This window comes from Symphalangus syndactylus, chromosome 16 (assembly GCF_028878055.3).
Source record: "Symphalangus syndactylus isolate Jambi chromosome 16, NHGRI_mSymSyn1-v2.1_pri, whole genome shotgun sequence".
Taxonomy (NCBI): Eukaryota; Metazoa; Chordata; class Mammalia; order Primates; family Hylobatidae; genus Symphalangus; species Symphalangus syndactylus.
In genome coordinates, this window is record NC_072438.2 from 48,233,584 (window position 1) to 48,248,627 (window position 15,044).

Consider the following 15,044-nt stretch of genomic DNA (forward strand, 5'->3'; position numbering starts at 1 on the left):
GTAGGACATTTTGTTATTTTTTCTACTTTGCCTAATTAACTACAAAGCTCAGATCTCAGTCTGTCTGGTAGCAATGGTATTTCATCTTATTAGAAAAATCTAAAACTATTAGACAGAGTGGTTGATCTTCCAGCTCTGTAGTTATCAGTGGTCCCCAGCTATTGAAAAGGGCATAGCTCCATATGTATGGATAAGGGGTTTCCAAGGTAAATTGTTCAACCTCCAAAATATATTGTTAAGTGAAAAACAAGGTGTAGGACAGTATGTACTATATGCTACACATATATATTTTTAGATTCTATATTTTTTTTTTATAAATTCTTCTCTGGAAAGTGTTTCAGGTTGCCTTCAGAGAGTAGACTGGAGTCCTGTGGTACAAAGGTGACAGTGAAATATTTTACTGTATATCCTTTTGATGCTTTTGAGTTGTCAACAACTGTACAAAAATATTATCTTAAAATTCAGTTTAAAATGACACTGTTAAAAACTAGTAAGAAAAGTAATGTATCTGAGAAAAGCAAAAGTAGTGAGAAAAAGAATTTTGTACATTTAAAAATGTGGCTTTGGAGACATCATATCTATCTGTGTATTTTAAACCAGAAGATTTGGGATATTTACACCACCTGAGAGAATGCATTGATCTAAGAAATTTGGGTTCTGGGCCTGAGTGTGCTACTAACCAGCTCTGGGGAAGTCACTCAGACTTCAATTCAGACTTCACCAGGCCTCATTTTTCTGAACTATAAAATGAGAAGAGTGAATAAATTGCCTTCCAACTGGTAAAACCAATAATTCCAAAATAAGTTATAAAGAAGCATTTTTAAAAGGTTAAATTTATGATTAAAAAATAAGTGCGCTCATGAAAAGAGCAGCCAGCTTGGCTCTCCGTGGGCAAAACAGCACTTGTGCACTCTGAGTACCGCCTCTTGGTGGCAGCATGTTGGAATTGCAGTGAAAATTACCAAGAACAGCCAATTAATCTTGCATGCAAAAATGGAATATCCTGTCTGTCTCAATCACTTTAGGGACATTTCTCAACATATAAATATATAGTGGTATCAAAGTCAAAGATAGTCTAAATTCAAGACTATTAAACCATTTGAAAAATTTTTGTTACTGGTCTGTAGAGATCTGGCAAGCACAGGTTCTTTATAATTTGTTATAACCTTGGATTGCATGAATTTTGACACAGGTCAGCAAACTTTTTCCATAAAGCATCAAATAGTAAAGATTGTATGCTTTGTGGCCCCTCAGGTCTCCATTGTAACTACTCAACTCTGCAGTTGTAGCACAAAAGTAGCCTTAGATGATATGTAAATGAATGAGGATGGTTATATTCCTGTTCCAGTAAGACTCTATTTATAAGTACAGGTGTTGGACCAGATTTGGCTCATGGATTGTAGTTTGTTGACCTCTCAATTATAATACACTCCTACCCTAAGTTTCTCTTTGCACAGTATCTAAGTTACCTAATTGCCTGATTTCCAAACGTGGAAATAACATTCTACATTCTACAGCCCCTTACCTTCAATCACTTATTTATGAATAACCTGCTTTGCAAATACTACACTTTACCCAATTACCCCGATGCTAACCATATTTTAATTTTATAAGTTGCTTTCCTTGTTTCTCTTCACTCTGGATTTTTATGTGCTGAAAACAGGCAATGATAGTTGTTTCTCTTGCATTCTCTTGCTTGTGTAACCATTGTTATATAATTTCAATCTTTAGCTGAAAATCTTTTGCTCAAATATCTTTTGTAGCTAGGGACTCTTGGTCAGCCTTGTTTAAAATCTTCAGAATATGATTGGCTAACCTCTTATTAAACATATTCTTCCCTTTTTAAAGTGAAGCTCAACCACATTGAAAAAGCCACTCTTCTCAAAGAGCAAGTAGGGTCTGACTTAGAATTTGTCTTGGCAAATCATTTGTAAAGACAGATACTGGTCTTTGAATTTAGTTCATCCCTGGAGAGACCCATGTCTTAGCCAGGAAAATTGGCAACAAGCCTTACCTGAATTGCAATACCTGGCTCCAGTTCCAGATAATTCCCTCACAACCTCAATCCAGCTCTCTCCCTTGTCCTTTTCTTTGAAGCCCTCCTCAGTCTCTACCTTTTCTCCTCTCTCAACATTTCTAAATTCTAAAACTTCACCTGCCATGGACCAACTTGATATTGGCAAAGCTCTTCACTTATATGCATGAAGGCTGATAGATTATTGAGATTTACTACATGCTTTAAATTCACTGCTTTTCCTATCTAGCAATTTAGCTGTAGCCCCGGATAAAGGTGATTTGTGTGATCCATCTTGCTTTATGTCTCACTTGACATTCTGCCTTTTTCGTGACAGGTTGCTGAATGCTATAAAGCCAGGACTTGTTAAAAAGATCAATAGATTGCCTACCCCCATTGCAGGACTGGTGAGTATGTGGAATTGAGATTTATTTTCCAATATTCCTTTGCTCTAACCTAGGGGTCATGACAGTACCATTTATTACAGTTCTTTCCTGCAATATATATTCCACTTGAATGAGAATGCATTGAATCCATTAAACGAAGAGGTCACTTAAAATGAAAGATTGCAGTCATGCCTAAATGGCATGTTAATCTTTGTTTGTGTTTTTTCCATGAGTGATAAGGACCTTCATTCTCAAAGAGCTAAATTTGTTTTGGGGTGAGAGGCTGATAATTAGGTTGACCCTTGGGGGAGGAATGTGATTTTAATTACATTTTCTCATTTCAGTTCATCACTGCGTTCCCCTAGAATGGAGGGTAGGGGAGGTAGAGAGAAAGAGAATTTTAAGAGAAAACAATAGTTTTATAATAAATTGCTGTTTTCAATATTATAATCTACTTGGGTTGAAATACCACAATTGTAGACTGACTATTCTGAAGACATACTGGGGCACTAAGGTGGTCTAACGTCATCTGGAGAACTGTTTAAGCAGAATCCTTGCCCTTCTGAACCTATCCACATAAAATCTAAAACTTACATGTTCATATGTGGTTACAAGCAGAATATTTTTTTCATGCACTGATATGTCTTATAATTCTTGGCAACTAATTTTAATTGCTTCATCGATGTTGCCTTTCTGCAGAAAAAGGAAAGAAGTAGATCAGAAAGACAATCAAATCTTAGTTTTGGAAGGAATTGGCATATATGTGCGTGCACGCACACACACACACACACACACACACACACACAGAGCAGAGGAAGTATGTAGCTCGGTAATGACTCACTGATTGTTTCCATTGTGATTGCCTTCTGCGCTTGTGGTTTTGCAGAAAGCAATGAGAAGAATGTCAAGAATTTAAGCAGGATCCTACGTAGACCTTACTGATTGTTGTTAAAAAGCTTCTTAGCCATATCACGATGACTAATTGAAATTAGATGTGATAAAAAACCAATTGTGTTTGAGAATTGTGGGGGATCCTTGTAGGAAGGTACATGGTTTCAGCAAGTTGAATGAAATAGATGTTTTCTTTAAGAACTGCTATTTCTGTGGATGCATTTTATTCCCCATATTGATTGGTAGTGAGCTGGTGATTAGTCTTTAAAAATCTTTCTAATTTTGTTCTTCAGAATCATGTAACCAAATAGGTTAATATCGAGATAGATACATATATTTGGAAGGAATATATTTGAGTAGTTCTATGAAATAAATAATATATGAGTATTATATATCAGTGTATACATATATCAATTACTTTAAAACATTTAGTAAATTCACCTCTTCCAAATGTTAAAGCCAAGGTCTTAATGATCCTGACGAACATCTGTTTGTGCCTAAGCCTATGGCAACTCTGGACCTTGGAGCTCTGGGGTTTAATGTTATAGAAGCAAAATTTGCAGCATAAAACTAAGGAAGGCCCCAGGAAAATCCAGATGAGGAGAAACAAGTCGCTCCCAGTCCAGTAGCTAAAGAGAAAAGGGTTTTGAAACCTCAATTTAAAATGGAAATCATAAATAATTTTAGTAAAATTAACTGTTGGGGCACATGCATTTGTCTTTATATTATTTCCTATCATGGATCAAATGTTTCCCACATATTGCCTCTGTCTTGGAGCATTTGGGCAACTTGATACAAGAAGGCAAGGTGACCTCATCTTCTTTCCTTCTATTTATGTTCTTGACTAGTATTCCTCTACTTTCTTTTTTCGTTTGGATTTCCTTTTCACTTTGTCCTTGCTATCGCTTTTTTTTTTTTTGCCCCTTTTCAATGAACACCTCCCCTACTTATTGTCACCCTGTATCAGTTATATTTTCTTTACTAATTTATTATCTTTAGTCCAAAAAAACACTTTCTTAAGTAAAGTCACCTACTAACCCATTCACTAGTGACTCCTGAATCTATAAATCTGGTCAAACTCTTTTCCTTTGCTCCAGTTGCCTTCAGATCAACATTTCCACAAAAACCAGAGCACTTGTGGCCCTGGTGGGAAACAGATCGCAACCCCGCAACCCCCTGTTACGTTCCTGTACTTCCGGGGTCCTCACGTCATGCCTGTGCCTCCCTTTCTATGGTCATGTTCTTGTCTGTGTCCATGACTTCAGCTCGCCATGATATTGACCCAAAGCAGCATTTCTCATCAAGTACTCTCTCCTGAACTCCAGACCTCGTGTTCTGTCTATTGGACAGTTTCATCTGGGTATCCTACTGGCACCTCAAACTTAACATGTTCAAATGAGACTTGAATCACCAGTCCCATGCACCTATTTCCCAATGTCAGTGAAGGCATCATAGACATGCAGTTGCACCAGTTCAGCTGTCAAAGAATTTTCCCATTTGTCTACTTGTCTGCATTTCCTTGGCCACTGCCCCAGAGCAGGCCATCCTCATCTCTTGCCTGGACTATAATAGTTGACTCACAGTTCCGCAAACACTCTTCACACCCATGAATGATGCCTTTTCTTGTGATATGTGTAATTCATTGAATGCTTTCCTCCTGCTCTTCTTGACAAAATTATATTTGTCTATCAAGATCTAACACAGACTAACACATCTTTTAAGTTAGAAAATAAAATAAATTAAATAAAACTAAAGATCTAACACAAAACAGCCTCCTTTGTGAAACCTTTAGTATTTATAGTCCATTATGATCTTTTATTATAGAATACAGAGAATATCCCCTGGTATAGGAGAAAATGAGTTAATACTCGAGAGAGATAAAAGTCAGCTCTGTTTTGAAATATATTTTGGAAAGTAAGATTTTGAATAACTATGGTTAACAGTTTGAAATTAAAGGCCTGCAAATGGTTTCGTATTCGTGTTAAGACACTATGTCTTTAAGTAGTTGACCATGATCAAACTTACCGATATCTATAATGGGTCCAAATGATGTTAGATGTCCTGGTGATGCACTAAGAAATCACAGCAGTTCTCAGGAAACAATACAACAAATCCACATTAAAGGGCATACTGCAAAACAGCTGGCCTGTCCTCTTCACCACTGTCAGCGTCACTAAAAATACTGCCCCATCCTCGGCCGGGCGTGGTGGCTCACGCCTGTAATCCCAGCACCTTGGGAGGCCAAGGCGGGTGGATCACGAGGTCAGGAGATCGCGACCACGGTGAAACCCCGTCTCTACTAAAAATACAAAAAATTAGCCGGGCATGGTGGTGGGCGCCTCTAGTCCCAGCTACTCGGGAGGCTGAGGCAGGAGAATGGCGTGAACCCGGGAGGCGGAGCTTGCAGTGAGTCGAGATTGCGCCACTGCACTCCAGCCTGGGCGACAGAGCGAGACTCCGTCTCAAAAAAAAAAAAAAAAAAAAAAGAAAATACTGCCCCATACCCAAAAGGCTGGAAAACTGTTGTAGATTAAAGATAACTAAGGAAATATGACAGCCTCATGCAGTGCATGATCCTTAATTGGGAAAATGCAACTATAATAGACATTATTGAGACAATTAGGGAAATTTGAATATAAATTGAGTGTTAGATAATAGCATTCCCTCAGTGTTGGATTTCCTGTATGCAATAGCTGTTTTTGTGTATATAGGAGAATACTGTTGATCTTAGATGGCAAATATATATGCTGGAGTATTTTGAGATGAAATGTCATGATGTATACAACCAATCCTTGATATGTTTAGCAAAAAAGTCTGGGTATATAATATATAATTTTATATACACATAGAGATAAGAAGGAAGGAAAGGAAGGAAGGAAGGAAGGGAGGGAGGAAGAAAGGAAGGGTGGAAATGTGGCAAATACTGTCTCTAGATAATGGGCGTACGGGGTCATGGTACTTATTCTTGCAACCTTTTGGTAGGTTTGAAATTTTTCAATATAAGAAGTTGAGGATTAAAATACATTAATTCTCTTATTTTCAGGGGAGACATAGGGAACCTCAAATAATAGGTTTGAAGATGGCAGAGATCATCTTGTTAGTAGAGATGTAGCCTTTGTGTGAGGGTATTTTTCAAACAATATTTTCTTCTTCCAAATATTCATGACAGTCAGGAAAGGGCAGATAGAAAAATCCCTGAAATGCTTCTGAATACATCAGGTTGGTTTTTTCACTTTGTCAGGGGTTGACAGGCCACTGACCATCTATTGATCAGGAAGTCCATAGTAGCAGGGGCCATAGAGATCTGAGAAGTGTGGCCAGAGGGATTTCTATGCCTGGAACCCATGCCCGTGTGTCTTAATGGGCTAGTGTTGAGAAGCCAATCCATTAAGATGGCCCAGCTGCTTGACTTGAAGATAAATAAAAAAGTGTGTTTTCACATAGCAATCTCAAATTATAAACATATGTAGATTTACGAAGGCATGAATAGGTGTATTTTAGCCCCTGAGTTAAGCTGTGGTTACAAAGAATTCAGGGGTGAAGGTGTTAAAACAAAGTAGTTGAAAATCATTTCCTGGCAAGAATGCAAAGACCCTGGATCTGGGTCTGCATTTCTTCTGTAACGATTGCTGACATATGAAGCCGTGTGGTGACTGCCTGCAGATGCTTGCATTCTCTTTTAGGTGTTAGTGATACTGTTTGCTGCTGCCAGAGAGAAAGTCCTCAAATTTAGGTCTTGGCATACCAAAGGTTTTTTTTAAAATGCTGCACTTCAGTCTGCTAGCTCATCAGTATTGTACAATCGAGCCACATCTTGAAACTCAGTTTAGTGGTCATCAGAGATCATGCTAAATGCTGTTTCATCCCCGGAGCTTTAGGTTTTGTGCAAAAGCCATGAATGTATGAAATCTTTGCTTATGATAGGAGTTTGGGGATTAAGCCTTTTCTTGCACAGATTTGAATTGTGACAGCCGTCGTGTGTGCACATATGCACATGTGAAGTACAACTGGAAATAGGTGATATTTGCGGATTCTGCCCCTGAGTGCTGAACCTTCTTAGAGTTGTCATGAAATACTGTTTGATTTTTCCATGGGTCTATAAGGATAAAAGTGATCTGAGGAAAAGACAATTTTACATCTTAGATGTATCTTAGAAGGACATCTTAGATGTGTTTGTTTTGCAGATGAGGACATGTCGGTCCATAAAGGGAAGTTATTTGCCCCACATTAGACAAACGGTAAAAGATGAGATAGATCCCGAGCCCTGGCCACCCCTCTCCTTGGTTATTACATATCCACTGTTCCCAGTTGAAGATGGGACACATTTTAATGACAGATTATTTTACCTTTTTTGAAAAAGAGAGGAAGGCAAAAACTTACTTTTTAAGTTCATCTCTTTTTTTTCCTTCTGTTGGCCAATACCTACAAAATATCTTTCTGAGCTCTGTGAAAGGCCTTACTTCATGTGTCACTTCTTAGCCTGACGAATGATGGAAATTTGACGCTAGCTGAAGGTCAGAAGCAGAAGTAGGAATGTGACTGGTCGGTTGATCCTACCACTCAGTAACCCTAACCCACTCAGAAACGCATTTTGGGGAAAAGGATGTACTTTTCTCTAATCAAAGATAAGATTTCAAATATGGTTAGAGCTTCTTGCCATGGATAAAAATGTAGGTTTCCATAAGTTCTATAGACTTTAGGAAGCTTTCAAAAGTTATCTGCTTTATTTTATGAAAACTGACATCAGAACAGTTGCCATTTCATTGAGTGAGATCAGAGTAGGGGAAGTGATGAAAGAGCTGTAGTGATTTCCACATTATGAGAAGATTAAAAATATTGTTTTGGACAAAACTAGACATACAAAGCTGTTAACCTGAGTAGTATGAGTGAAAAGCCTTTATGCAGACTTCATCTTTTTAGGAGGATAACAATGCAATAAATTGGGGTCCTCGCTGCTTTGGGTGTCTAACTGTCAAGAAAAGGTTTCCTGCAAACTAAGAATTAGCTCTGGTGTGCCTCAGCTCATCCTGATCATCTCTTTTAATTTATGTAATTTTAATTTAATTTATATAAATTAAAAGCTCATCTCTTTTAATTTATATTCTTACAACTTCCTTTAGAATTTCTAGAACTTTACCTTCCCTCCAGTGGTTTGTCTTATAGATTACCTTAGAAAAAACTGGTTAAAGTTCTGTTCTCTGGGCTCGGTCTCTCCTCCAGTTAAAGTTGTTGTTTTTTTGGCCAGGCATGGTGGCTCATGCCTGTAATCCCAGCACTTTGGGAGGCCAAGGCATGCAGATCATCTGAGGTCAGGAGTTCGAGATTAGCCTGGCCAGCATGGTGAAACCCTGTCTCTACTAAAAATACAAAAATTAGCCCGGCGTGGTGGTGTGCACCTGTAATCCCAGCTACTCGGGAGGCTAAGGCAGGAGAATTGCTTGAACCCAGGCAGTGAGCCAAGATTGTGCCATCGCACTCCAGCCGGGGCTACAAGAGCGAAACTCTGTATAAAAAAAAAAAAAAAAAAAGTCTTTTTTTTTTGGCCAGGAGGCAAGCAAGGCAGGGAAGAGGGAGGTTAGAGGTGAAAGTTACCACAGTGATAACCATCACGTATCACATTCCTACCCTGCCCCAGGTGCGGTGCTAGATCATCCTTCCTAATCTTTACAACGCACCTGTGATGTTGTTATTGCTGTACCTTTACTCTAAAGTTCAAAGAAATGTCGCCAGCATTCCAACTAATAAGAGGCAGAGTTGGTACTTGAACCTGGGTTTGCCCAACTCTGTGTCTGTGCCTTTTCTACTGTGTTATACTCTCTCCATTAGACCCTAGGATATAGAATTGAATCTCAACACTTTCAGAACATTTGTTTGGACACATCATCAACCTCTAAGGAGACGTAAGTTGTTAGAAAACAGACTCTCTCATTTAAAATTTATTAATTCAACCAAATTAAGGAAGTGGCCTTTTTGAAAAAGGCACTGCTACATGTAATGTTTCTGCCATGGCCACTATCAAATCAGGCTTCATGTGGCCATACCTAACAAGTAACAAATAGGAAAGCATTAGAATTCTTTACTGGAGTCTTAAAAAAAAATGTCAGAGTGATTTCATTCATAATGTGCAGCAGAATTTCCTAAAATGCCCTCCTCTCTCTCTCTTCTACAGTCTTTCTCTGTCACACACACACACATGCACACACACAGACACACACACACACACACACACACCTTATACTTGCCAACTCTCTCAAACCTCTCTGTACGCCCAGTGACCTCAAATCTTTGAGCCTCACACTGTGCTAGTTCTTGCCTTCCTTGCTTCTTACCCTTTTGTCTGCTATGACTAATGGTTAGCCCTTTCCAGTGCAAATCAATCCAGCTAGACTCGGCTCCTTTTGCCCCTGATTCTGATTCTGGATAACAAAGACTCAAGAGACAGGAAGACAGAATTCTCCTTCATGGGTAGGGGAGAAGGAAGGGCTTGGAATAAAAACCCTCCTGTGTTTTTCCTGCTACTCTGTGTTCTCTGTAGTAGTAGCATGGTACGATCCGGAGTCTCCAGGGGTCGCCTTCCCTGTCTTTAGGGGAACAAGTAAAAACTGGTAGCCAAGCGATGTTCTGTATGAAGTAGGCATATTTCACTGAGGGAAATGAATAGACATTGTGAAGTTTCTCAGCCAAAATGGAATTTAATGACACACTTTCCTTTATCCTCATATCTGGCACAGTATGAGAAACCTCGGTTGTGTTCTCACACCACACACAGAGGGAATGCTCAATTTGCTGCTCTCAAGTTTGATGCCAAAGCCAAGCCAACAGAAGAGTGATGGTTAGCATTTTAGTAGGTCTAGCCATAAAAGACTACACACCGCAGGGAAAAACAACAAAACACACGAGGTCTTTGGTGCATTCCACCTGCATTCAACTGAAAGGCGGAATATGAACTTGGGGATTCTAAGTTTATTTACTGCCTCCCAGGTTGATATGGCTTGTGTGCTGCTAGTTGAAACAGCCTTCACAGTTAGCTTGTAAAAAAAGTACAGGTCATCTCGTGTCCCTCATCTTCTCATAATTTTATATGGCTCTCTACTGAATGTGGAAGAAAATCCAAATACCTCAGAAACGTATTTAAGGCTCTTCCTGAGTGAAAGTAACATTCGAGTAACATTCGAAAGTAACATTTATCTCTCACTTTGTACATCATGCTTGGAAACCAGGGCAACAGATGGTTCATGCCCTACACCAAAAGGCTTGACCACATCGTGAATACAGTGATAAAAGCGTGTCAGATGGCGAGAGCCATTCTCCACTGTAGGTTGGACCAGGTGAAGGGGAGTTCTGATGCCCACTGGAGCAGGCTGGCTTTTGGTTGTTCACTGATGCACTTGGATCAGACCAATAAGTTAGTCCCCTTGCACATCTTTTGTGGGTATTTGGGAAGACTTAATAAGATTTTTTTGTCCCTTCACTCATCTTATGATTATTATGTCCCTTCTGGTTTTCTTATTTGGTGAGAGTTTTAGTTATTAATTGCTGTATAACAAATTACCCCAGAACTTAGTGGCTTAAAACAACAACATTTATTATCTTATAGTTCTCATGGGTCAGGAATATGAGCAAGGCTTAGCTGGGTCTCTGGTTCAGGGTCCCTCACAAGGCTGCATTCGAGGTGTTGGTCAGTATCATTTCCAGGCCAGAGTAGGGAGCTTAGAACTTGCACTTCTAAGCTCACTCGTGGATATTGGCAGGATTCAGTTCCTCATAGGCTGTTGGCCAAAGCCATCCTTGGTTACTTGCCATGTGGGTCTTTCTATAGAACAGCTTACAGGGTTGCAGCTTGCATCATCAGAGTGAGCAAGCAGGAAGGGCCAGAGAAAGAAAGAAAGAGAAAGGGAGGGAGACAACAAGCGAGATGGAAGTCACAGTCCTTTATAACCTAATCTCTGAAGTGATGTTTTGTCAGTTCTGCCTTATTCTATTAATTAAAAGCAAGTCGCTAGGTCCAGCCCACGCTCAAGGGGAGGAGGTCCCACAAGAGTCTGAATGCCAGGAGGAAGGGATCTCTGGGAGCTCTTCAGAAGCTGCTTGTCCCGATGAATGAAACGGTTATATCCGTCTATTGAGCAGCCAGGGTATAGATCTCTCCTTCTCCTGAACATGGGCTCCTTGTGCTTATAGGACTTTAAAGATAACACAGTTTTCCTTGGACAACCTTTCTTGCATGACATCCAAGGTCTTTTTTCTAGTTTTCTTCTGCACATATACACCAAATAGAGATGATGTGTTCTCTCTCTTGCCTTCCAAGTAAAAATCCACTTCAAGATTTAATTCCTGCCTTTTAGGAGACTACTTTCTAGAGGACAAATACAGAAGAAAGGTCAAATGTAAGGTAGACTGTGAAATGTTAATGAAGTATAATATGCAAGAAAGACCAAGGAAGAAATTTTGATTTGTGATTAAGAACTTTGGAAGGGGTGGGATTTGAACAGGGCATCTACAAATAGTGAAGATAATGGAGTTAGAGGAAGAACAACTAGCTTCAGGGCATGGAATGAGAAAGGCTCTGAGTCAGAAGAACCTGGGTCTTATCTGGAAGTGGCTATCATTTGCATTATTTGCACTGGGTCCAGTGGCTGCAGCTGGATGCAGAGTCCCTGAGAAAAATCCATGCTTGGAAACTGGACCAGGAATAGTAAGATGAGACCAGAAATGCCATCTGGGGGTGTTTGGACTCATTTTGTGTGCAGTAAAAGCCACCGAAAACAAGGGAATCTTGAGTTCCAGATAACTGAGATGGCCGTATAGAAAGCTGATTTTGGCAAGATACCAGCAATAAAAGTCAAGTAGGAGATAAGTAGTCCAAATGAGAGAGGATGAATACTTAAACCTTAGTAGAAGCAGTGGGATTAGAGATGAGGAGACAGGATTTACTTTTCACTAAATGTAATATGCCATCAATGATGAGACACACCATTTTAAAAAATTATAGCTCATTTTAAAAAGCTGCCAATTCAATGATGACACAATGCTAAGACACTGGCAATGAAAAAATGCCTCTTTATTTCAGAGGTTAAAAAAGGTGTGCATCTTAGAACTGATGAAATACAACAGATAATTTTAGGAAGATGACATTTGCATTTTGGACTTGAGCAATGTGGAGGATACTGATGCCATTAATAGGAATCATGGGAACATGGGAATGAGAAATGAGCTCCAAAAGAAAAGATGCATTCTCTTTTGGACATATTGAGTTGGCTATCTCTAAAAGATATTCATGTGCAGATGTCTGGCAGACTATTAGAGATGCTGGTTTGGAACTCAGGGAAAAAGTTACAAAAAAATTGGACTAGGTTAATAGATGGATTATTTTGAAGTTAAATCCTATGCTTAAGTATAAATGAAGACATATTTTTTTTTCTATAACGACTATGAAGTTCCCCTCCCCCTCCAAATTATAGTATTGTCTTTGGAGTGTTTGATCCACATTGGCAGGGACTGGGAGAAGGAGAAAGGAGTGAAAAAAGGAGTTTGAGACTACAGGAAAAGTCATTAGCAATTGCACTTAGAATTGAAAATCGTGACAGAAAGACCGGTGCAGTGGCTCATGCCTATAATCCCAGAACTTTGGGAGCCTAAGGCAAGTGATCGCTTGAGCCCAGGAGTTCAAGACCAGCCTAGGCAACATGGCAAAATCTTGTCTTTACTAAAAATACAAAAAATTAGCCAGGCACGGTGGTGCATGCCTGTAGTTCCAGCTACTTAGGAGGCTGAGGTAGGAGAATCACCTGGGCCTCGGAAGTCAAGGCTGCAGTGAGCTGTGAATGTGCCACTGGACTCCAGCCTGGGTGATGGGAGTGAGACCCTGTCACAAAAAAAAAAAAAAAAAAAAAAGAAAAGAAATATCTTCATATAATTGGCAATTCATTGAGGTATCATATCCATCCAATCTTGTGCCCTGCAGCCTCTCTTATACCCCTGATATTTCATTCTTAGTACTAGATGAGTATATTAGTTTGCTCTGATGGCCATAACAAAGTACCACAGATTGGGTGGCTTAAACAATAGAAATTTATTTTGTCAATTCCGTAGGTTAGAAGTCTGAGATCAAGGTGTGAGCAGAGTGGGTTTGTTCTAAGGCCTGTCTCCTTGGCTCACAGATGGCTGCCTTTCCCTGCATCTTCACGTGGTCTTTCCCCTGTATGTATCTGTGTCCATATTTTGCCTTTTTATAAGGACACCGTCGTATTGGATTAGGGCCCCCTTAGTTGACCTCATATAACTTAATTACCTCCTTACAGTCACTACAGTCACATTCTGAGTTAGAAAGGGTTAGGAGTTCAAGATACGAATTGGGGGAGGGAGGAGGAGACAATTTAGCTCATAACAGTGGGTTGGCCAGCTAAGCCCTTAAATTCTTATTCACATGTGTTTTGAATGCCTAGACTTGCTAGCTGAAGTCTAATATCCTCTTTCTGCACCACCACAAACTATTTTTCCAAATTTGTTTCCATAATTATTCTGTGTCTCTGCAGAGGTGGAAGGTTATATATAGCAGTGCTGTAAAGCATTTTTTCCCCAACTTCATTTTTTTTCCCTTTCCTGTTCCCAAAAAAATAAAAAATGCCATTCTTTGAAGAAAGAAACCACTTGTTCTCCCTTATCTTTCATTGAGCAGCGTTTAGCAGAATTTGTGACATTACATCAGTTCCTCATTTTTTTCCCTTAGGAATAGACCTTCAATTACAAACTGTGAGCAAAAAATATATAATAGCAGGAAATACATATTTCAGCTGACATCTGACTTCTTTTTTTCCATAGTTATAGCTTACCTAGAGGATAACTTTCTGTGGAACTAATTCTTAGCATGTATTCCAAACCCAAGTTTATAGGGATTTGGTTGTTTGACAACAGGAAAAAAATACCACCAAATATATGAAAGTATGAGACCATGCTAGGCTGAAACAGCATTTCTCTTAAAATGTGCCTTCCTCTGGATTGTTTTTGTAGGAAGTTTGTCTTGGCAAGCATTTCAAAAGAACTCGCTAGACACCTCTCTTGTAATTAGCTGGCTTTCTGCTAGAATGTTAGGTCTACCTTCATCTCAAATGGGTACAAAAATTAATTCCTCTCTGTCGCTCTGTCCACAGTATAAAATACTAGATTTCTGAGTAGTTTGATATCTAATTTTTCCTTTCTAAAATTTAACTATATTCAGTTTAAGTTTTTGATTTAACTTAAACATAACATTAAAAAATAGGATGATTGATATAATGTTATAGGAGTGGTACTTTTCCTCTTTTCCCTCAGTGTTAAAAGAATGGTACTTTTTCCTCATGAAAACCTATATCCCCAGCTATGGAAAGAATATCAGACAAACCTAAATTGAAGGATATTCTACAAAATACCTGACCAGTATTCTTCAAAACTGTCAAGGCCATCAAAAGCAAGGCACATCTGAGAAACAAGGGAAGTCCAGAAAAAGTTAAGGAGACATAATGATTAAATATTATATGGCATTCTAGATGGGATCTTAAAACAGAAAGAGCATATTAGGGAAAAACTAATGAAATCCAAATAAAACATGGATTTAGTTAAGAGTAGTGTACCAGTGTGTATTCATTAACTGTGATAAATGTACCATAGGAATGTAAGATGTAAGACATGAGTTATACTGAAACTCTGCATATTATCTTTGTAGCTTTCTATAAATCTAAAAACTATTCTAAAATAAAAAGTTCACTTAAAATAGG

The 15,044-nt window shown here is 39.0% G+C and overlaps 1 protein-coding gene across 12 annotated transcripts in view; it reads left to right on the plus strand.

Moving 5' to 3' along the window:
* Positions 1 to 15,044, plus strand: part of LIMCH1 (LIM and calponin homology domains 1) — a 339,225-nt gene that overhangs the window by 161,142 nt on the left and 163,039 nt on the right. For all 12 annotated transcript variants that reach the window (XM_055246654.2, XM_055246657.2, XM_055246661.2 and 9 more), the window contains exon 3: positions 2,352 to 2,421. In XM_055246654.2, the coding sequence (XP_055102629.1) occupies positions 2,352 to 2,421 (70 nt within the window). The remainder of the gene's footprint in view (positions 1 to 2,351; positions 2,422 to 15,044) is intronic.